Source organism: Panthera onca, chromosome B4, assembly GCF_046562875.1.
Source record: "Panthera onca isolate mPanOnc1 chromosome B4, mPanOnc1 haplotype 2, whole genome shotgun sequence".
Taxonomy (NCBI): Eukaryota; Metazoa; Chordata; class Mammalia; order Carnivora; family Felidae; genus Panthera; species Panthera onca.
In genome coordinates, this window is record NC_138345.1 from 122,644,362 (window position 1) to 122,668,678 (window position 24,317).

At 44.4% G+C, this 24,317-nt stretch overlaps 1 protein-coding gene across 2 annotated transcripts in view; it reads right to left on the minus strand.

The window, feature by feature from the left end:
- PAH (phenylalanine hydroxylase) overlaps positions 1-24,317 on the minus strand; it is a 102,487-nt gene that overhangs the window by 17,198 nt on the left and 60,972 nt on the right. For both annotated transcript variants that reach the window (XM_060656582.3, XM_060656581.3), the window contains 2 exons: positions 18,163-18,251; positions 6,573-6,640 (listed from right to left, as the gene is read on the minus strand). In XM_060656582.3, the coding sequence (XP_060512565.3) occupies positions 6,573-6,640; positions 18,163-18,251 (157 nt within the window). The remainder of the gene's footprint in view (positions 1-6,572; positions 6,641-18,162; positions 18,252-24,317) is intronic.

Sequence of the window (24,317 nt, forward strand, 5' to 3'; positions counted from 1 at the left end):
TGTCACAGACTACAGGGGGTTTCTTAAGTTATTCGAAAGAAGAAAGTTCCACTTCTTGATATAGGAAACATTCATGCAATTTGGCTAAGCCACGATACAAGTTGTCAACTCACCAACCACACCAGAGATTTGTTCTCGCTTTGGAAAATCACTTGGCCTTTCTGCTCTTCTCTCTCTCCAATTGTTTACCCAGAGTGGAAATTCACTTAACTGCAAGGGCCCAGCGGGTAACGTAAATGGGCAAAGTGGTGGGTATGGACAGTGGAGGGTGGCAGCCAAGACAACTGAAAGACACATCCTCTTTCTAAACAAAGGCATCCAAGTTCAAGTAAAGCAATATCTTGTTTTGCATTATGTCAACTAACGCAATTATATCTGCGGTCTAAAGTGGATTTAATATATGGACTGTGAGCCTGAGACCCTTGTTTAGTGGGCATGCACTTGCTAGATTTGATATTTCTTTTTTTTAATTTTTTTAATGTTTTATTTATTTTTGAGAGAGAGACAGACAGACAGAGCATGAGTGGGGGAGGGGCAGAGAGACAGACAGACAGACAGACAGAATCTGAAACAAGCTCCAGGCTCTGAGCTGTCAGCACAAAGTCCGACACGAGGCTCAAACTCATGAACCGTGAGATTATGAGCTGAGCTGAAGCTGGACGCTTAACAGACTGAGCCACTCAGGTGCCCCTAGATTTGATATTTCTGACCTTAGGTATTTAAACCCATGCCAGGTATAAGATCTGCTTTTGTAGCATCTTCTGTTATGACATAACAGAGCTACAGGGAGCTGGTTAAAATACATATGTTGGACCCTGTCCCATAGATCCTGAATCTGTGGGGGAGGAGAAAGCCCAGGCATCTGGACTGCAATAAGCTTCCAGGGGATACACTATAGTTTGAGAGTCAGTAGTTCAAAAGGTTCTTTTGAAAAACATCTAAGAATGAGCTGTGTTCTCAAGAGTAAAAACAAATGAAAATCAAACAGAGCCTGACTTTTAAAAATCTAACGACTGTTCTTTGCACTACAGACCTGTTTCCTAACAGGGTACACAGTGTCTAGGACGAGGCAGAACTTTTTGCTTAAGAATCTGGATCATTCTCAGGCTGGATCATCCTCAGGCTCCAAACTAGGTTTCTCCTGCCCTTTCAAAGCTGTAGCTCATCCAAGGCCATTAAAGTAAAGTCAGTGTTATGTTCCACAGAAAGGTGGGCAGAGATTAGGGCAGATTTTTGCTGATGCATTGGAAGCAACACAAACTCAGAAGACCCTATAATGGCCAGCAGGGTTTGTGAAAAGAAAACATCAGGCAAGCCCCTGCCTGAGGATGCACCATTATTTCCGGGCTAAGTGCTGATGGAGGGAAAAAGCAGGCTTCGAACATGGACAGAGAAGGGTTCACTACTTGGCTCTACAAGTTCCTAGCTGAATAACTGCTCGGGCAATTTAGTAAACCTCTCTAAATCTAGTCTGTGCCGCTGGTACATAGGCTGATAAGTAACTATTTGGGAGGTATAGAGGAGAATTAGGTGAAATACTATGTACAAAGTACCAAATATTGGTGCTGACAAATAATAATACCACTGGGTAATGGATAATTATCATAACTGAGTCTTATTTAAAATAAAGGTGATTTGCTATTTGGTAATACAATTTTAAGAGATAGTAACAGGGGTGCCTGGGTGGCTCGGTCGGTTAAGCGTCCAACTTCGGCTCAGGTCATGATCTCATGGTCCGTGAGTTCGAGCCCCGTGTCGGGCTCTGTGCTGACAGCTCAGAGCCTGGAGCCTATTTCAGATTCTGTGTCTCCCTCTCTCTCTGCCCCTCCCCTGTTCATGCTCTGTCTCTCTCTGTCTCAAAAATAAATAAACGCTAAAAAAATTTTTTTAAAAAAAAAGATAGTAACATCCTGGGTACCATGATGTCCCTTTGGTTAATAGTTACCTTTCCAGGGTGTGCCATGTCCCTTCCCCATTCTTCCAGTAAAGCAGCCTCCTCCCCTCCCAGCCTCAGGTTCAGGTGGGAGGAGACTCCACCACTCTTACCTGGGCATGTGACCAGGCCTGGCTATTTAGAGCATCTCATTTCCCTGGTCATAGACAGTGGCTGAGAGACGGGCCCATGTTCTAATCAGAGCCAATGAGACTCACAGAGAAAACTTTTGTGGAACCTGTTGGAAGGAGATAGAACCTCTAATTGTGTTGAGGTGTCAGCCTGGTTGGTGCTGGGCCCACCTCCAAGAGAGACGCCACTGATGGCCAGAGAGCAGGGCCAATGCAGAGGACTCCAGAGTCAGAGAGAGGGAGGGAGGGTGGGAGGGACAGAAGCGTGTGGCAACTTGAGCAAGTTATTGCCACTTTCTGAGCCATGTATATATTCAACATAAGGACAGTCAAATCCGTCTTGTAATGTTGTAATAAGAATCAAATAAGTCATCTCTGAAGTGCTGTCTGGATGTAGTGAACATTTCAGAATATATTTTCTCTCTCTGTCTCATACGTACACACTAACTTCCATGGTTTACTTAGAAAGTAAACACAGCACATTTTATTCCATCTTCCACTTCCATCAAGAGACCTGAGGTTTCATAAGATCCTTGATCTTTGAAGAAATTGTCAATTATTCTCATCAAGTCATGGTCTCATTAAGTAAACTAAACTAAGACATTTTAGGTAGAGTGTCCATTTAGTTTGAAATAAGGAAGAGATATCTAGTTAAGCCAATTAGGATCCTTCTTCAAAAAAGTGTTTTAAGTAGACGACGTTGTTTCTGAATTATTTCACCAACCAAATACGGCATTCAAGATACTCCAGCACGTGGCATAGCCTTCCCTCTCCTTGGAGTCTTATTTTACACCAGATCTTCCCACATAGGTAATTATTACAAGAAAAATAATTTGGTGCCTCAGAACTGCAACTGCCATTTTTCAGCGCCTCTTCAATCTGATGTTTTAAGACTTTCATTAAATGTTCTTGGGCAGGAGAGTGGGAGCACCACACGGCAGATGGGCGGAGAAGAGGTCATTAGTTAGCAGTGGTGGGGGTTAGTTGCTTCTTTACTCTCTATAGGAATTGACTCTGGCCCCCAATATTCACATCTCAAAACAAAAGCCCTGTAGCTAAACGGGCCACCCTCTCTCCTTCACTACTCCCATTCTCTTTGGCTGTAAACTCCAGCTCAATCTTTAATTCTCAGCCTAAACTTTACTTCCTGCTGACCTAGTTGCCCAATCTACATTCCAACTCCTAATTATACGGCCTCGGGACAGCCAAGTTTTAACTTTGGGAACACCTGGGAACACCTATCTCGTTTACTGTTACTTTTGTCACTGCCTTCCCCGTATTCCCCAGAGGGCATGGGCTCTGTGGGTCTTGCTCTTGGGGTGGGCCCTGGAACTTAGTAGATACATTCTGTCACGTGATCAATATCCTGTGGTTCCATGACTCATAACGCAGGAGCTTGGGCCTCATTCCCCATGCGGAAAGTGCCAGAGATCTGAACGTGGGGGCTATTGGTATGGAGGGTGGCAGAAACCAAGGAAGAGGGCCAAAGTTGAGTCTGAAAGACATTACAAGCTCTGGGGTGAGATGAACAGGCCAGGGAGAACTGGGAACAAACCTCAGAAAGGAGGGAGGGAAATCAGTAGAGAGTAGAATACATTTGATTCTCTTTATATTGGTAGTTGTGCTACATAAGGTCACCATGAGCTCTGAGCTGGACTCTGAACGCAGAACCACTGGTCCAGAAGAAAATATAGCACTAGGGTCCCATGAGCTCTCGTCACATTTTCATCAACTGATAACACTTAACTTCGTTTTGTGTGGGCTTCTGTATAAAGAAATCTTATTTAATATATACGGCTGATTCATTAACGTTGATCTCGACAGCACTATAACTCCTGCCTGAACGAAGCTTATCTAACACACGCATTTTCTCCATAAACACATTACAGCCTTCTCACACTTAGGAACCCTAGACGGCACTTTACCACTGTGCTGGGGGGAGGGGGGCATTTTAAACAGGAAAATGATCAACAAAAAAATGCAAAAATTCGGCAACCGGGTCTCTAATCTAAATAGACTTCAATAAGAATAGTTGTTTATAGTATAGAAGCTGAAATAAGAAGGCAGTGTCACCTTGTTCAGTCTGAGACCTCGTGCATCAGGCAACTCCAATCTTCCCCCACTCCGTGCATGTCTGGGAATGATTGCAAAAGTGCCACAAGAATTGAATTGGAGGTCTCAAATAAATGAAGCAAGTAATCCTCGAATAATGAAAATCCACTGTGCCAGATACTGAGCTAAGAGACCATTTCAAAGAAGAAACGGATGGTAAACAGGGTCAAAAGTTTAAAAGAGAGGAGTTAAAATGAGTTCTGAAATAGGCTTTGAATTTGAGAACAAGTTCAGCCCTACTAGCCACATGACCTTGGCCACATCACTTAACCATCTGAGATTCATTTGTAAAAATGGGGAAATTGACTAGAAGATCTCTAACGATTCTCAGAGAGCCAGGCATCCATGGATGGTTTTCAATAATCAATTTAACTTACTTGATAAACATGGAGAATGGTGAGGCATTCAATCCATTCCAGGCTTCTCCATTAGGTTTCACATTTTTATTTATTTTTTTTTAAATGTTTACTTATGTTTGAGAGAGAGAAAGCGTGAGCAGGAGAGGGACAGACAGAGGGAGGTGGACGGAGAATCTGAAGCGGGCTCTGCGCTGACAGCAGACGTGGCCAGATGTGGTGCTTGAACTCACAAACTGTAAGATTATGACCTGAGCTGATGTCAGACGTTTAACTGACTGAGCCACCCAGGTGGCCCAGGTTTAACATTTTTATGGAAAGGAGGTTAGGGGATCAGTTTCTCTCCTCAAATCGCAAGAGCCAGGCAGTAAGTGAATGTCCTTCCTAAGCAGCTCCTGGATTATATGGAGAAGTGTGGTCTCTTGACGCTGAGAATCCTGGCGCTCAGGGAAGTGGGTAAGAATGACTTTGGAGTTAGAGAAATCTGAATTCAAAAGGGGATGATGCCACCTACTAGTTATATTATGACCTTGGTAGGTTACTTATTATTATTAAGAATTATAAGAATATAAGAATATAAGAATATAAGAATAAGAATAGGAATTATTATTAAGACTAAATAAGATAATGAAATAATGTAAGCAAAGCATTTAGCAAAGCCCCAGACAGAGCAAGGAGATCATAAATTTAAGTTATTATTATTGGCTACCTGAAAAAGGCTCCTGTCTGTACCCGATTTGATGGTGTTCACCTGACCATGTTAGGGCAAAGGCAAAGTGGGGAGAGGTTGCCATGTTCTGTGGTTCCTGTTTGTCACAAGCCAAGGCCCCAAACCCAAATGGGCCTAGGTTTAACCAAAATCAGGTTTAACCGAAGTTCTGGATCTTTCCACTGCCGGGAGTCATTCAGAGAAGGGAATTGTCTTATTTTCTCCGGAGGTCTTTCCATCTGGACGGTAACTTTGTATTCAGTCAACAGAGCCCTATTATTTTCATCGCCCTCAGAATCTATCAAAGCTGTTAAAGTACCATCCCTCAGGGTTCTGGTCAACTTTTAAAAAATTTTTATTTATTTAGAGAGAGAATGAGATGGGTGGGTGGGGGGGGGGGGCGGAGAGAGAATGAGACAGAGAGAGAGAGAGAGAGAGAGAGAGAGAGAGAGAGAGAGAGAGAGAGAGAGAGGATCCCAAGCAGGCTCCAGCGCAGAGCCTGACATGGGGCTCAAACCCACGAACCATGAAGTCATGGCCTAAGCTGAAATCAATAGTCAGATGCTTAACCGACTGAGCCACCCAGGTGTCCGGATCCTGGTCAACATTTATGTCTCATCTTGAGCATGTCTTTTCTCACGTCTTAACTCAGGAATGGAGCTCAGGCCTCAAACGCTAAGTTTCCCCATGGTAGCATTTCTGTAGTTCCTGAGGGCTCAAAACAGCAAAAACAGCTCCCTTCCCAAACTGACATCTTTGATATTTGCATTTTCCTTTGGCTAAAATAGGGTAGAATCCCAGCAGAAAACAATAAACTCCTCTGAAAATTGCCCTTCGCAGCTGGGTCAGATCAGATCAAAGAAGAACGCTGAGGCACGGCTCATCTAAAACCTCAAATGATTCATTATTTCAGTAAAGCAGCCAACTCCTCCTTGAATGTAAATGATTCTCTTTTTCCTTCTTCCCTGTTTAATGTGGAGAATACCAGAGGCTGTGTTATTCAGGGCCGAGGCCTTTTGTAATTACTTCAGACGTTAGCGCATAAGGACACAACAAAGCTGGGGAGAAGGCCGGCCGGCATGGTGGGTAATTTTGTTTTGTCTAGCAGCAATTTTTTTTTGAAACATGTGTTATTAAAGGGAGGGTTTAAACACACATGCGCGCGCGCGCGCGCACACACACACACACACACACACACACACACACACACGCACACACACACACACGCCGAAGACGGGACTCTATGCTGGTATTTTCCAAACTTGGGCAAGGAAAAGGTAAGCCAGGAGCGTGTGCTTCTCTCTTCCCCAAGACCAGCAAAGTGGACTTACTGTCGGTAGCTGTAGGCAATGTCAGCAAACTGCTTCCGTCTTGCTCGATACACAGGATCCTTAAAACCCTAGGAGAGAGGAGACACTTGACTTCTCAAGGCTTGGGCAGAGAGGCCTAGCATGTCCCTGCTTGATTTGAATGGGGGCTCGTGAGCTCTGACAGCCCCGCTCTCCTTCCTCAGCTTCTTGATAAACAAACAGGTACATGCTTGCTGCTATTGCAATTTTTTAAAATAGTATTTATTGGGTCTTTATTATATGCCTGTCTATGTGTGCTAGGGACTTACTTTATCTGTAAGTCCCACAAAAATCTTGCATGGTAGCTCAGTATGATTATCCTCATGCATCCAGCATAAACAGTGGCCCAGGAAAAGGAGTCAAGCAAAGATGAGACGAGGGTTTGAAGCACCCAGTTTCATGCTGTTTTCATTACAGTTCAGGGTCAACCTTTATCCTGCAGCAGGGGCTCACCTGAGAAATCAATCTCAATATAGAAAAATGAAGATAATCATTTCTCCTTTGAGGCTCACCCACCGGCAGGCAGCCTTTCCCCCAACAATCATAAGCAGCATGTTTCATATATATATATATATATATATATATATATATATATATATATATATAATTTATTTGAGGGGGGGGGCATGTGAGTGGGGGAGGGGCAGAGAGAGAGGAAGAGAGAGAGACTCCCAAGCGGGCTCCACACTCAGCACGGAGCCTGACGCGGGGCTCGATCCCACAAACCGTGAGATCATGACTGGAGCCAAGATCAAGAGTCAGATGCTCAACTGACTGAATCACCCGGGCACCCCCATAAGCAGCATATTTCTGAAGAGTGGAAAGAAGCCAAGGGTGTCTTTCAGTGTTGGTGGGGCATATACCTTAGTCAGAGATGAGCCCAATTAATTAAAAGGGCATTTTCCCTGCACTTTCTTCTAGGAGTCCTATGGTTTAAGGTCTTGCACTTAAGTCTTTAATCCATTTCAAGTTAATTTTTGCAAGGGGTGTCGGATAGGCATCTAATTTCATTCTTTTGCATGTGAACATCTGGTTTTCCCAACTCCATTTACTAAAGAGACTATCATCCATTCCCCATTGAGTATTCTTGGCTCCCTTGTCAACTATTAGCTGTCTGCATATGCATGGCTTTACTTCTGGCCTCTCAACTGTGTTCCATTGGTCAATTTATGCCGGTACCATACTGTTTTGATTTGTATAGCTTTGTAATATAATTTGAAATCAAGACATGTGACACCTCCACCTTTGTTCTTCTTTCTCAAGAAGGACTGCTTCTTGACAACAATTTTTCTGGATATAACTCCAGAAGTACAAGCAACAAAGTAAAAGTCAACCAGTAGGACTATGTCAAACTAATACTTTTGCACTGTAAAAGAAACAACCAACCAAATGAAAAGGCAACCAACGGAACGTGAAAAAAATATTGCAAACCGTATATCTAATATAAGGTAAATACCTAAAATATATAAGTAACTCATACAACGCAGCCCTAAGTTTTCCATTTAAAAAATAAGCCATAGAACCGAATAGACATTTTCTAAAGACGAAATACACGTAGTCAGTAAGTACCTGAGAAGACGCCCAACACTCATCTTCAGGGAAATGTAAATCTAAACCACAATGAGATACCACCTGACACCTTTTAGAATGGCTATCATCATAAAGACAAGAGAGAATGAGTGAGGATATGGAAGAAAGGGAACCCTCACGTACTGCATATGGGAATGTATATTGGTGTAGCCACTATGGAAAACAGTATGAAGGTTCCTCAAAAAATTAAATACAGAACTACCGTATGAACCAGCAGTCTCACTTCTGGGTTTCCATCTAGAGGAAATGAAAATAAGATCTTGAAGAGATGTCTATATTCCATGTTCATTGTAGCATTTCTCACAATAGCCAACATATGGAAACAACCTAAGTGTCTGTCAATAGACGAAAGGATGAAGAAGATGTACCCATATATATCACATGTATTATAATATATAATATATAGTATAGTAATATCATACAGATATATATCCTACCACTCAACCATAAAAGAAGGAAATCCTGCCACTTCTGACAACATGGATGACTTGTGAAGTTATTATGCTAAGTAAGTCAGACAGAGAAATACAAATACTGCATTATCTTACTTCTATGTAAAATTGAAAAAAAGCTGAATTCATAGAAGCAAAGTCGAATGGTGGTTGCCAGGGGCTGGGGTGGGAGAAATGAGCAGATGTTGGTCAAAGGGTACAGACTTGCAATTGTAAGATGAGTAAGTTCTGGAAATGTAATGTACAGCATAGTAGCTATAATTAATAATACTGTATTATATACTTGGAAGTTGGTAACAGAGTAGATCTTAAATATTCTCATCACACACACACACACACACACACACACACACACACACACAAATGGCAATCATGTGAAGCGACAGAGGTGTTAACTAACCTTACTGTTATAATCATTTTGCGATATATATGTGTATCAAGTCATCACGTTATACACTTTAAAGTTACACAATGTTATGTGTCAATTATACTTAATAAACCTGGAAAGGGAGGGGGGGTATTTTACCAAAAAACTGATAGTACCTGAATTTTAGAAAAACAAGAGACTAGCATCACCACTAGAACTTACTTTGTTCATTCCAAGAATTTCCCAATAAGGGAGGACCTCTACCACCTGCCCCACCTTCCCTTCAAACCAAGGTGTTGATGAATCATAAACAAGGGCTTGCATCACGGAGTGTCATATTTAGAGAAGTATTTTTAAAGGATAAGTACTCCCTGATTTTTAGATATTGTGTTCTTGTTTTGTCTTGTCTGATTGGCTAGTTGGTTGGTTATTTTTGTTGTTGTTGTCGTCATTGGTTTCAATCCGTCTGCCAGCAGTTCCAAAGAACCAGGGTCCATATATATATGTAATCTGAGGGTCTGTAGCATAGAGTCTGCCACACAGAAAGAACTACAAACACTTGTTGAAAGAGGCAAAGAAGGAAGGAGGAAGGGATGATCAGAGGGAGGGAGGGAAGAAAGAATTTCTTAGTTTGCTTCTTAAGATATATTTTGAGAAAGAGAAATCTAAATGTTTCACAGCAGAAAATTAAAATTACTACGTATCCTTATTCCAAATTCAAATCCCAAGTAAATTAAGTGATTGTTCAGTTTGGAAAACATTCCATGACACAGTTATTACAAAATACAGCTCTTAGGTTTTCCTCACAGGGCTGAATGGTTTGGAGTCATTAATTACAGGAAGGAAGGCTTAGGAATCCGAAAACTTAAAACTACCCTTGGTGCCCTTCTATTGGATGAAGATAAGTTGCCTTGGGATGATGCAGTAAGTAAACTGGGCACCATGATTTGATTTCCAAGCAGCACTGAATGCATCCCTTTAGGAGCCTGCCTACCGGGCTAAAGGAAGAACACATCTCCATAGTTAGGACTCAAAATATGAACTTAATACTTGCCAATCATTAAGGTTTGGTGGACCACAGTCATCCTCACCTACAAGTCTTATTTAACAGTCTGTAATAGGGGCGCCTGGGTGGCTCAGTCGGTTGAGCAACCGACTTCGGCTCAGGTCATGATCTCACGGTTTGTGAGTTCGAGCCCCACGTCAGGCTCTGTGCTGACAGCTCACAGTCTGGAGCCTGCTTCTGATTCTGTGTCTCCCTCTCTCTCTGCCCCTCCCCCACTCATGCTGTCTCTCTCTGTCTGAGAAATAAATAAACATAAAAAAGAATTTAAAAAAATAACAGTCTGTAATAAATGGCTCTCCCCAGCCCTTAAGTATACAGCATAGACTTTTGCACCCATAAGCCGTCTTGGAGAATATTTCTATATATTGATCAAGATATGAGAAAAATGAAGCCCACAGAGCACCTCCATGGGAGTTTTCTGTTTGTACCCTTGGCTGACGAGCTGAGGTTTGAGGGTTGAGGCAGGAAACCAGGGGGATGAGGGAAGATCTCCCTTAACCAGTGGATTTTCACTTCATCATGCTGCCTCCAGGAGTGAGAAGCCCATGACAATCTCTCTGCCCTATTCGGCTCTTTATCTTTGATCTGTAATGTACGTTGTCTAGGTAGTTTGAAGATATTTTCATCAGTGAAAAAAAAGCTTAATATAAAATTGCATATCCAGGAGGTATCAACTATGATGGAGGGAATGTACAAATGAAGTGATGGAAAACGTACACCAGGGCCTAACAAACCTTACAAAAATGAGAGAGTAACTTTGATTTTTCTATACTATTTATGCTTTTGAGGTTTTGTACTGTGAGTATGGATTTCTTTTATAATTAGTAAAAAAAGTAAAATAGCATTAGAAATCCCATCTCAAATCATTGTGAGGAAGCGACAGAAGATTCACATGCTGAGATACATCGATACACGTACATATATACTTTTCTACACAGATTTTCCACAGGGAACGTTTCTAACCACAGTCCCTTCCAGCTCAAAGTGCCTAAGAAGTTCATTATCAGCCGTCAAGACCCCCCCCCCCACCACCCCACCACCACCACCAACCAGGCTGCAAGGACTTTTGTTCTCTCGGTTGCCAGGGAAAGGGAGCTGTGGCCCTGAAGTCCATCTGTTGGCGGTTTGGTCTTGATCCTTTGGGCAGCCAGATGACCACAGGATCTCTGCAGCCATGCACAGTACACTCTGAATTAAGCTTCAGTTGATGATGACTAATCATCCTGTCTCAATTAAGCTAATAGCAGCAATTTCAGTAGCACTGCATGTAATTTATTTATAATCACCCTGTCTCAATTAAGCTAATAGCAGCAATTTTGGTTGCACTGCGTGTAACCAAGTATGTTTTGACAGGAAAATATATTGTTGGTGAAGGAGGAGTGGGGAAGGGGGGGGGAGGCGTGGAAGGGACAAAGTGGAGGGAATTCTACAGGAGGCAGTCTACATGCAATCACTTTCCTAAATCTCAGCATTTTTGTGACTTGGGTGTTGACGTGTGTGGTTCTGTTTTTGCGGGGATTTCAGGGAACAGGTAACCGTATGGAAAAGTCTTCTGGGTATTTCATACTGAGCTTTTCATGTTACCCTTTCTTGATATCATGGCTGAGGTTAAATCTCAGAAATGCCATCTTTAGACTAGCAAGAACAGGGGTTTTCAAGTCAGGCAGGCTGGGTGGATTACTAACCCCAGTCACTAGGAGCTTGGCTTGAGGTTGGCCAGTTCGATTCTCAGAGCCTACGTTTCTTCATCAGTAAAGTGAGACTGTTAGCTCCAGTTCCCTCGTGGTGTTGGCTGGGTTAGAGTAGGTAAGGTACGCAGGGCACTAAGTAAAACTCTGAACACAAAGGAGACAATCAAAAAATGACACATTTGTACAAAATGGTGGAAAATTCAAAAGCTGAGAAGTCTGGTTCAGAACATAAAAAGGATAGAGTCTGGAAAGGGTCATTGAGCCCCATCACCCAGGGCTAGAAGGTTGGGCCTTCTAAACAGTATCTGTACAATTCTTTCTTTCCTATTTATATTCCATCTATGCCAACAATGAGAGACTTTTTGCATTCCATCAGCCCCACACCAAGTGGAGAAAGGATGGTACACAGGAGACAAGAGTCTCAAAGTGGTTTAGTAACTGCCATTGCCATCCTGCAGACCCCGCCCAGAGACGTGCAAACCAATAGACCAGGGCAGCACCAACAACAGCCCCGCCCCTTGCCCACTCTCTGTTGCTGGCCGTGCCTACCACCTATAAAGCCACAAAGTCTGTTTTGGAAAGGATTCAGATACCTGGTTGCCCAAGCCAATAACCTGAGAGTCATTGTTTTACTTCTCTCCTCCTCTCTTCCTTCACATCCCATAACCAATCTTTGTCCATTCTTCCTTCCAAATATCTTAAGTCTGTCCTTTTTACTTTATCCTCACTGCTGTCCCTTCGTTCAGGACCCCATCACTTCTTGCCTGGGCTAGCACAACTGCTTTCCAAGTGGACTTTCTTTGTGTCCTTTCCATACCTCCCCCCTCATGCAGCCTCGGGAGATTTGCAATGTACAGATCTGGTGCAGTCACTCTCATCTTTAAAAACTCTCAATGGCTTCTCATCAATTTAAGGGTAAAGTCCAAAATTTTTAACCCAGTCCACAAGGCGTTATGCAATCTGGCTTTTCCTACATTTCCAATTCTGTGTTGAACTACAGTGGTAGTCCTGCATACTATGTCCCAAATTTGTCCCAGTTGGTTTTATTTTTATTCTTTAAACCCACCAGGCTTTTTGCCACATCAAGGCCTTTACACATGCTGTTCCCTGTTATTGAAATACCCTTCCCCATTCTTCTAGACCAATAAGCTATTAATTGGCCTTTCCATCTGGTTCAATTGCAGTTTATAGACCTTCTTTGCTTTTTTCCAAACTTATTGATTTTCCCCTACAATACACTTTCTCAACAACCTGAGTGTTTCTCCTTTCACACAATCATTATACTTGTTAATATCATTAAACTCAGGACTCTGTTAGTCTTACTTATCACTAGATTTTAAGTGCATGGCATAACTCAGCGTACTTCTGGGTAGGAGCTGCTAAAAAATTACGCAAAAAAATTACCATGTGCCTTTCCAAAGTCACATTAGATCATTGCCTAACAAGTTCACGGTAAGCTCTAGAGGCATGTATATCTGTCTGATGGGCAATTTACTACTTAGTAAGGCCCAGATTCTTCAGGGTTAGATGCCAACTTACACAAGATGGGCAAGTAGCAGAAGATTTATTTTGTGATCAAGTTGCAAATGATTTATGTCCAGTAGATAAAAGCACTCACAGTTATGGCTTTCTTGCCTTTGAGAGCATTAATCACTTGTGTCTCCATCTCCGTGGTCTTGCTCCAGAACTCAATTTTTCAATGACCATCCATAATTTACTCTCTTATAGCTTCCTTTGCACCAACATCGTCATCTAGCTGGTTCCCTCGCTGCTGAGCTAATAGATTTTTGACCGATGTGGACTACATACCTGCATGACAGTTGTTTTTACTTTTTTGAAAATTATGTTTGGACAGAGCAACTTAGTAGGAGGGCCACAAGTCTTTGATAACTGGCCGGCATCTTTAGAATAGACTTTAATGGGGCCTTCGGGTGGAGGATTTTAATTGGCAGAAAGGAAGAGGAGAGGAGTACTAGAATGATAGCCCTCCACTCAGGGAAGAGCAAGGCTCTTTCTGGAGAGAAGAGAAACTCCGTACCTACATCTGAAAGACTGAAAAACAGTTTGAGACCTTTGGATAGTAGAAGAAATAACACAGATGCACAGTACTGCTGATTGATATTTTCTCCACCAGAAAGCACCCCCTCATGTGAATCTTCAGTCTAGACACTGGTGTAGGTGCCAGTGGAGCTGGCATAGGGAGCTCTGGGGTTAGGATCTGTGTGGCCAAGGCTGCTGGTGCTCCGAAGGTCTGTGTCTCATCCCTCTTTCAGAGAACATTGCTAACCCACATTTCTCAGTCTTCTTTGAAGTTCCTAGCGGCTATGTGACTGGGCTGCAGTCAATGAAATTTGAGTGAAGGATGTGAGTCACCTCCAGACATGGCCCACAGAAACCTCCTGGGAGCAATTGTCTCACTTTTCCCAGGTGCTGGCAGAAAAATAAAAGGGTCTGAGACTTGGAGGAAGGTATGGCCCTGAAGTGGAAGGGGCTTAGTCTCTGCAAGACGGTGTGGAGAAATCTCCCTACTGGCTTACGCTGGAAATACACCTTCAGTTAATCCATGGTGATTTGGGAATTGTTTGATCAGCGGTTAGCCTACCCTAGTTGTTAGAAGACTCCACTCACCTCTCCCTCTTTCCAGAAGTCCTCCCTAACCATTCCGGTCCACAGTGATAGTACATGCCGTCTGACTCAATAAACCTGGTGTTTAATCGTCTACTTTTTGTGTGTTATGATTTAAACTAAATATCACCCGAACTGCGTTCCATGGAACACTACCATTTTAGATAATATCGCTAGGTATTCCATTAAAAAGGGGTTCCATCAGTAAAAAAAAGTTTGAGAAACATTAGGTTGAACGAGTTCATGTTTACGGGACTTTCCAACATCCCTAATGAGATCACGGGACTTGCATATGCTTCAAATGGGGCTCTAGCATATACTGTTTCTCCCTTTGATCATGGAAAAAATTTTCTCATAGATTATAGTTTGGGAAACATGCATATGCCCCTTTCACGTGTGTGTGTGTGTGTGTGTGTGTGTGTGCGCACGTGTATCTGTCTTATGCCTTTACAAGTCATGAGGAAGTGAATTTATTTTTCTCTGACAGTCTGTGCTCAAAGTATAAAGCACAGCACACACAGTTCTATGACATCAGTGTCAGAAAACTTAGCCTGGGGAAGGGGCCAGTGGAAGCGACGTCTTCAGGGAGGCCAGCATATGAGCTAGGCCGTAGAAAACGAATAGAGGTTTGCCAGCAGGGCAAGAACAGGTGAGAGGATAAGGAAAATTACCCCAGGTGAAGGAGACAACAGGGACAGGACCACAGACGCTGGGGAACAGGCAGAGAAAGAGTCCGTTTGAGAACGGAAATCAAACAGACCACTTGGATTCTGTCTACCAAGCTTACAGTTGTATCCCCGTCACCTCTGGCACCCCTTTGGGAAGAGCGGACACCCCTTTTCCCTCCACCCCACAACTGGAGGCCCCAGGAGGGCAGAGATCATGCCGTATTAATCATTTCAGCCCCCTTTCCTTTACATAGCCTGGGAGGCGGCTCACGTATACGTGAGGCCACACAGCCATCTCTGTCTGAGACTTCTCTGAAAATCGGAAAGCGCAACCCTCCCTGGATGGATGGTTATAACACCGAAATTTTAAAAATGCAGGGAGAGCATTTAGCACAGTGCCGGCACACAGTCCACGCTCAAGAAACGTTTGCTATGAATGTCACTCGCTTAGTAAATGCCTGGGGAAGGAAGAAAGGGGAGACACAGGCAACAAAGGAAAGAAGGCAGTGTGCACGGGGTGGAATGCAGCTCTTAATTTATTTTCCCACTTGGCCAACGCACACAGGCAGATGCCCTTTACCCTCTGGGGCAGGAACAATCCTTCCTTGGCCGCATTCTTCAGAGTGGCTGTTTTGGAGGCCTTGAAGTGAGATATTGGGTCAAACGTCAGTGCACACTGCCAAGGGCAGGGGAGCATGCTGCGAACCTGGTACAGAGCGGAACAGAGGGTCCTTTCGGGAAGAACACCGCCACTCCTCACACATGGCAGCCAGGGCCTGTGAGCACTCTGGAGGGTTTACTCTGTCCTTGGCCCATCAGTTCCCAGGATCTGATGAAAAGCCACAAGAAGGAACAGAGAGAGCCTGGCCTCCTCATCGGGAGGACCGTGTACCAGACAGATGGGGTTTTTTTTATGATAAAATTCATCACAGTGAGAGGCCAGGGAAACAAAGATAGGGGCTGGGTCTGTAAGGAGAAATGAATTCTAGAGAATTCTAAGACCAGCTTATCTACCTGAGGAGACACAAGGATAAAGGGAGGGAAATGTCCATGTCTGTGACCTCTTCCCTCTTTCCTGGCCATACTCGTTCCCCCAAGTGAGCGGTGAGTGTGACCAGCAGAAGGGTCTTGGGTCACGGCAGGAGGTATGGAGGCTGGTAAGATGGGCTAATTTTCCATTGACTGGGTCAAGGTGGCCAGACAGGTCTTCCAGGGGAGCAATATCTTTGCAGATGCTTTGCTCCCAAGGCCCACGGCCGAAGACCTGTCAGTGGGGATCTAGAACCTCTCTTGGCTCAGGTCTGCCACCCCCAGGAGCCACAGGAGAAGGCTGCACCATCCCCAGGAAGGTGAATGGGGATCCAGCTTTATTTTGGGGGGCATAAGGTACTGAAGTATATATATTAGGAGACTGAACTACAATTTCTATCCCTAGACTAAGTAGTTTCACAAGGAAGCATCAAGGAAGCTATGGAGAGCCCACATCAAGATACCCAGGCAAGCAAATTATTGTCCTAGGGAAAGACTAGAAACTTCCTAAATGCTTGCCATTGGGGGCTGCTTAGTAAGTTATGGCAATGCACAAAAATTATATATATAATAATTTTATGATATATATAATTTAATAATATGTATTAATTTCTAAATAATAGAAAGAGAGGGGGAAAGAGATGTGGAGAAGAGAAAGGGAGCACACCAAAATTAACACTGATTGTTTCCGGACAGTGTGACAATAGGGGATAATTTTTTTCAATTTTGATGTGTGGGTGTCAGGAGGGAACTCGCCTCTGTTTCTAAAATAGTTTCTCATTGTAAAAAAAAAATGCAGAATACTACCAAGAGGAAAAGGGAAATAACTGGAATTATGGGTGATCTTCATTTTCCTCTCATGCTTTTCTGTATTTTTGAGTCCACTATCAGGGGTTTACTATTTGAGTTAGAATAAGCAACACTTGATCATATTTGAAAAGGCCAGCCTACTCCAGAAATAGGTCTCTCTTTGTCTCTGAGAAAGCACCAGTGTTTCTGCCACTGGCTAGACCTTTGTCTTTGGCACCATGAGGACTGGATTAGGAATCTTAAAACCCAAAGCTTAGCATGGGACCTTGGAAAAGTCATTTACTCTCACTGGGCCTCAAGGAATCTACCTGTAAAATGGGAACATCTACTTTGCTTACTGCAAAGAGCCTTTGTGAAGAGCAAGTTCACGAGTCACTCAACTGTAAAGACCCACAGAGATGTAAGAAAACCGCTGAAATGCAGACACTCTCACTGAGTTCCACTAAACCACTGTAATGAAACAGCTACCAAGTCATTTAAAGATTAAGGAGCCATCTACCTGGGCAGAGAGTAAGTGACAGACGATATGACTGTGGCACTTTTCAGCTATGGAGGCTGTCAGAACTGGTCCTGACCCTGAGTGCAGCCTGAGCTGCTCCCCCTCCCCAAACCCCTGCACCACACACAAAAATGGTGATAAAGTCCCCCCACCCTGGGCCTTTTCTCAGAAGCCAGTAAAGAACAACCTGCTCCCCTGCCCACAGGACATGGGATGCAGTCTGACTTCTTTGTCTGGTATATCAGACCTTTTAAAATCTGACCCTCACACCTCATGCACCAGTCAGCCATTCCAAAATATTCCAGATACTTTCAGGACTCTGAGCCTTCACATATACTGTTCCCTCAGCATCTTCTACTCAGTTTGGGGGATCCAGTTCCAATGTCACCTCTCCTCACTGCCCTGCTGTACCTGGCAGAGTTGTTAGTGGTTTACTGTTTCCCAAACACTTGAACTGAACCTCTTTAATTGTACAAAGCCAGAAAGATGATTTACATGTGTGTGTGTGTGTATGTGTGTGTGTGTGCAAACACACACCTACATTCATATATTATACATAAACAATAGCTTCTGGAGGCCGATCCACATTTGCTCCAACAATAAAAATGACCATGATAATGATGGTGCTGATGATGTACAAGAAGACACCCTCCAGATGTCTGTAGTACAAGCAAACAAATGAAGACACATTGCTGGGGATCAGGGAGGGGAGTAGGGGCAGGGAGGGGTGGGCTGAAAGGATCTTATGGGAAGGACCACAGACATGGGGACTCACAGGGTGGTCTGCATCGAGTTCTGCTCCATAGCTGAGGATCTGGTTGGCAAATCTGTCGAGCTCTTGAATGGTTCTTGGGAACCAGGGCACTGAAACACAGAGAGGGCAACATCCTGAGTAGGGGATTGGCAGGACATGGCCGAAGGTCAGAAGCATGGGATCAGCCCCAATTAGACAAACCAGTGAGGGGGCAAGTGGGCTCCCCAAATTACTATAATTCAAAAGTTGACTCCCATTTTCCTTGGAAACTAATTTCTTAAAATTTCAGCCTTGTTCAAGTGTAACTGACAGATAAAATTATAAGATATTTAAAGTGTACATCGTTGTGATTTGACATAGGTATACATTGTGAAAGCATTTCCCCCATCTAGTCAATTAACATATCCGTCAACTCACACATATTTACCTTTGGGGGTTAGTACAAATATTTAAGCTCTACTCTCTTAGCAAATTTCAGTTATATAATACAGTGTTATCAACCACAGTCACCACGTTTTACAGTAGGTCCTCAGACCTTATCTACCTTATAGCTGAAATATACCCTTTTACCAACCTCTCCCTATTTTCCCCAGCCCCCAGCCCTTGGCAATCACTAATCTGTTGTCTGTTTCTATGAGTTTCGTGCCTTTTTTTTAAAGTTTCCATACGTAAGAGATACCATGCATTATTTGTGTTTCTCTGACTTATTTCACTTAGCACCTTGGAAAAATAATTTGAAAACATATTCTCAAGCATATTCTCTTTCCTGGAGATTTTCTCTGAATTTCCTCAAAATTTGCCTCCCTCCTACCTCTAATAGCAAAGGGGAGTGGTTTTTTTATAGTTTTCTTTAGTGGCAGAATATTGCATGTAACCCCAGAATATAAATTAGATAAAACCAGAGCTGTTCTGTCTTAAGCAAGGGAGCCTATCTCATGACCCCATCTTCTTAACACATGCTTCCCTCACAAAGACTTCCAGGCATCCTGGCAGAATCTTTTGATGCCAAAGCCAATTTGAAAGTCACTGGTGAAACAGAATGGAGTCAGTCAGTCTAGGATCGGACAGCACTTCATAGTACCTAGAGAATCTGCAGGCTTGCTTTTGGAGCAGCCTAGTGGGGGAGTAGATCAGGCCTGGGCTTGTGGTCTACAGAGAAGAACCCCTGGGGGTGGAATTGCCCCGGGAATAAACAGAGACTAGGACATTTGGATTGTAAGGTCCATGAGGGTAGGAACCATAAGTGCACTGTAGTTCAACTGCATGGAGGAGAGGGAGGTCATGAGGGAGGGAGGGAGAGAGCAAGGAAGAAAAGAAAGAAGAAAGAAAGGGAAGGAGCGGTAGAGGCAGGAGGAAGGAAAGATGGAAGGAAGGATGAATGGAAGGAAGGAAGGAAGGAAGGAAGGAAAGGAAGGAAGAAAGTAAGGAAGGAAAGGAAGGAAGGAAAGGAGGAAGGAAGGAAGGAAGGAAGGAAGGAAGGAAGGAAGGAAAAGGAAAGGAAGGAAGAAAGGAAGGAAGGAAAGGAAGGAAGGAAAGGAGGAAGGAAGGAAGGAAGGAAGGAAGGGAAAGGAAGGAAGGAAGGAAGGAAGGAAGGAAGGAAGGAAGGAAGGAAAGGAAAGGAAAGGAAGGAAGAAAGGAAGGAAGGAAAGGAAGGAAGGAAAGGAAGGAAGGAAAGGAGAAAGGAAGGAAGGAAGGAAGGAAGGAAGGAAGGAAGGAAGGAAGGAAACCTGGTTGTGCTAACCTGTAAGGTAACTCACAACAGTAACTGTCATCCATGGAGCATCAAGTCTGATCTAGTTGCTATTTCTGAAGTATCTCCAAAATAAGGAAGGCACAGTGACCCCTATTGTACAGACTGCACAGCTCTGAAAGTCCAAATAACTAGTTGAAGACCACACAGGAAGTAAGAGACAGAAAAACAGAGCCAAAGAGGACATGGGAGGCAGGGAGAGCTGTGAAGTGAGGTCCAGCCATCCAATGCTTCCCCTGAAATGAGGTTTAGAGAAAAGATGCTGAACTTGTAGTCAGTAAGGTCTGGCTTGGAATCCAGGCTCCATCTACCTACTTTTCCTCTCTGTGCCTCAATCCTAACTGTAAAAATGGCAATAATAACAACAGTAATAGGAAGAAGATGTTTCTTGAGGCCTAACCATGTGGCATCCACTATGCTTACTATTTTGGTTCAATATCTCTTTTAATCTGAGTATTACAGTGAGGAGTCAATAAGAATGTAGGCAAAGGGCTGGCCCAGTGTCTAGCCCATAAAAGGTAGCTTTCCATCTCTGGCACCTTCTTTCTGATTCTGGCCCAGCTCAGGTCAGGAGGGAAAGGGCATGCATGCCATCTAGTGGCCAGCCTGGGGAAATGCCAGCCATGATCTCTACATAGAAGCATCAGGCAAGAATCTTCCACATTCCACCAAAACAAGACGCTTACTTCAACAGCATTCATAAAGATCCATTTAGAGAGCTGTTTCCATAGATAAGAGGTGCAAAGCTCTCTACTGCCTATGGTAGTGATAAAAACTAGCACTGAGTGCCATTCTAAATATTTAACCTGTGAGGCGGGTAGTCTCCCACGTTACCAATGAGGAAACTGAGGTACAGAGAGGTTAAGTGGCAAACCCAAATACCTAACTGCCAGGAAACAGAGGAGGTCAGGATTCGAACTCAGGCCTGGATGACTTGGTGCCTTCCGTCCTGACCATGAATCCATCCTGCCGCTTTGGGGAGTTACAGGGAGCACATTGTTAGCTGGCCTCCAGAGCCTGACTGCCTGATTGTCCTTTCAGTTTCCCAGCTGGGGGTTTCCATGCCCTTACAGCCCAGCCCACTGCTCAAGGGTGGCTCTCTGTGGTGATAGGCACAGGAACAGACACTGCAGGAATATTCCAGGAGCTAAGGCTTATACAGCACTTGCTTTGTGCCAGGCGCTGTCTTAGACACACTACATGTAGCACCTCACCCAATCCGCATAATAACCCCAAGAGGTAGGCGTTATTATTATCCCCATTTCACAGATGAGGACAAGGAGGAACAGAGAGGATAAGTCTCTGAGTCCTAGAGTCTCAGAGGATAAGACCTTCTGAGTCCCAACTGCCGGACTTTGGAGTCTGGGACGACATCACCAGGCGCGGCTCACCCAGCATGGCACCTGGCTTCCCACTTTGTCTCCTGAACTTTTCTCCAGGCTTTCCTTTCTCCTTGAGTCCACTGCTTCCCCCTGTACAATGGATCTCTGTTGTTGAAACTGAAAATGGGGTCTATCCCTTACTCAGGTTTGGAAGGACTTCAGAAAGGACACCTTATTGTAGGGCTCGGGATCCCCTCTGAGACCATTCCTGCTTCCCCAGAATGTTGCCGTCCCATCAACTCTCTCCCAAGGCATCTTTTCCCCATGTCATCATTATCTCTCTTGCTTGGGAGTCATCCGTAGCTCCAGCGGTCACAGTTGCCCCAGAGACAGGACAAGCCAGCCCTGTCTTGCTCCCCCACTTTCTGACTCTGGTCACACTTAACCTCGTCGAAGTAGATTCTACAAATATGTGTTCAGCACCGACTACTACCAGACACTAGACACTGAGGGAGTCTTCACTCCTGTGGTGCTTCCATTCTAGTGGGTATGGGTGACAAGAAAGAAATTATAAAGAAATTTAAATAGATACCAGTGCCAGGAAGTTCCTGAACTCAGGAGATGGAGAGGAAGGGGGACACTACTTCCTATGTCATCCTGTGGCTCCAGACCCCAGAACGAGGGCCTTGGCAACTTGATGTCGTCTTCCCATTGCTCAAGGGGATCTGGGAGAGCTAGAGTCTGTCATCAGTTCAGAGCTGGCTCCCCGTCTGACTTAGGGAGAGTCAGTCTAGCAATCGTCAGGGGCCTGGGCAACAAAGCCAGACAGCTTAGGCTGGAATGTTGTCACTCTACTTACTATCTGTGCCACTCAGAACAAATTATTAAATCTTTTTGTGCCTCGGTCTCCCTATCTGTAAAATGGAGATAATAATAGCACTATAAAGTACCACTTTATAGGAACGGTACAAGGTTGAATGAGTTAATATACGTGATTCACTGAGCACAGTACTGGCACATAGTAAATACTATTATTGTTCACCTGCAAGCTCCAGGAATTTTTTTAACACTCTGTCCTTAGTTCAGCGTAGCACAGAGAGCAGAGTTGAAAGTCTTCCAGCAGGACTAGAAAGTAGGCCACTTATTTTGTTGTGTAATTGTGCAAGTATTTTATCTCTCGGAGCCTTAGTTTTTATTCCACCATATCGGTTAGAAGCATCTTTCTATATTATTGCATTAAATACTACAGCCAATGTGATACAGTTAAGTGGTCCACAGCAAGTGCTTATCTGTATTAACCATTAGGGTGACAGAGATTTTAATGATGATGATAAAAAGGAAGAAAAAGGAGGAAGAAGAGCAGGAGGGGGAAGGGAAGGAGGGAGAGGAGGAGGAGGAAGAGGAAAGAAGGGAAACTGGAGTCAGAAGCCCATTGGCAATCAAGCTCCAGTATTAATAGGCTTTCTAATCTTGGGCCTCAATTTCCCCTTCTGGAATCCTTGCTGGAATCCTCTTTGGGTTTGGGTTTTCAGCCCCACAGAATGCCGGTGAAGGGCTGAGGCTGGTGAGAGGGGACATGGAGACACGCTTCCAGGGACTTACTGGGTCAATCTTGCTTGCTTCTGGAAGCATAACCATGGTTCCCAAAATGCACTGCACCTCCCATTTCCCTTGCTCCTCTCACCAAGAGAACAAGGTTCTACTCCACAGAAGCCTTTTCCTACCTTGATTCAGAGCTGTGCGAGCCTGCAGGCTCCCCACTGAACGCCAGAGGGCAGCAGAATCAGTATATTTTTAGCTCTGGCTGATTTCTTCCCCAACCCCCCCCACCCCCTCCTCCAAAGGGAGAACACTTGTTGGACCACATGGCTCAGTTCAGACTTCTTGGTCGAAACGAAAAAATAATCAGAGAACCTGAGAAGGTGGCAAAACCTCAAAGGATTCAAGGTTTGGCCAAGAGAAGACAAAGGCAGAAGCCACCCACCAGGCCCCAAGCCCTTGTCACAGAGACCGTGAGGGACCCCCAGACAGCGCCATGAGCCTGTGGGGCGCTCACCCATGTCCAGGGGCCTCTGGTACCTTCTGGGCCTTGTCACCACCCAGAAGAGGCCTAGGACACAGCCAGGTTGGAGCAGCAGCAAAGCTCGGTTGGCTAATCATATCGGCTTCAGAGCCAAACTGCTTGGGTCCAAACCTGGCCTCTGCTACTGTGAAACCTCGGGACTTCCGGCAAAGTCCTCCAGTGTCCCATTGGTAAAAAGACTAGAGTAAATGTATGCACTTCAGAGTGTGTGAGGATTAAATGAGCTAATGCACGAATAGTGCTCAGAACCGGGCTTGGCACACAGCAAGTGCTTTATAAGGATTTGGTTTTATTATAATCATTGTAGGAGGCCAAGTGACAAGGAGCGATAAGTCCGGTACAGTCTCTCTCCAGGCAGCAGCCCAGCCCTACCTTTAAATCTGTTCCCCGTCCCCTCCCCAGGTCCCACGTGAGGTTAAAGCATCACCTCCCAGAGGCCGCTCAGTACAGCCAATGTGTCATCTGAGGTGGAAGGAAGACACAGGCCAGGCCTCACAACTAAGAGGAGTTCACCAGCCACCACCTTGGAGAGCAGGACAAGGTTTAAGGAAATGAGACCCAAGAGAGGCGAGTGCAAGCTGTTGGGAATGGCGGAAGCAAGGTTCTGACATGGCTCACTTCCTAGGGAAGAGGCCCACTCAGCAAGGCCGGAAGCAAGCAGTGTGGCAGAGGGACACCAGGTCCTAAAGGAGACTAAAGCGGACCCCAGACAAAACAGGACCAAGCCTTTACATTTTTATATGAAGCCTACAATTAAAAAAAAAAATTGTTTATTTACTTTTGAGACAGAGAGAAACAGAGCATGAAAGGGGGAGGGGCAGAGAGAGGGAGGGAGACACAGAATCCGAAACAGGCTCCAGGCTCCGAGCTGTCAGCACACCGCCTGACACAGGGCTCAAACCTAGGAACCGCGACATCATGACCTGAGCCGAAGTCAGACGCTTAACCGACTGAGTTACCCAGGCGCCCCTACACTTTTTCTTTTTACAGTCTATTGTGTTTATTTCTTGCACTGTTACAT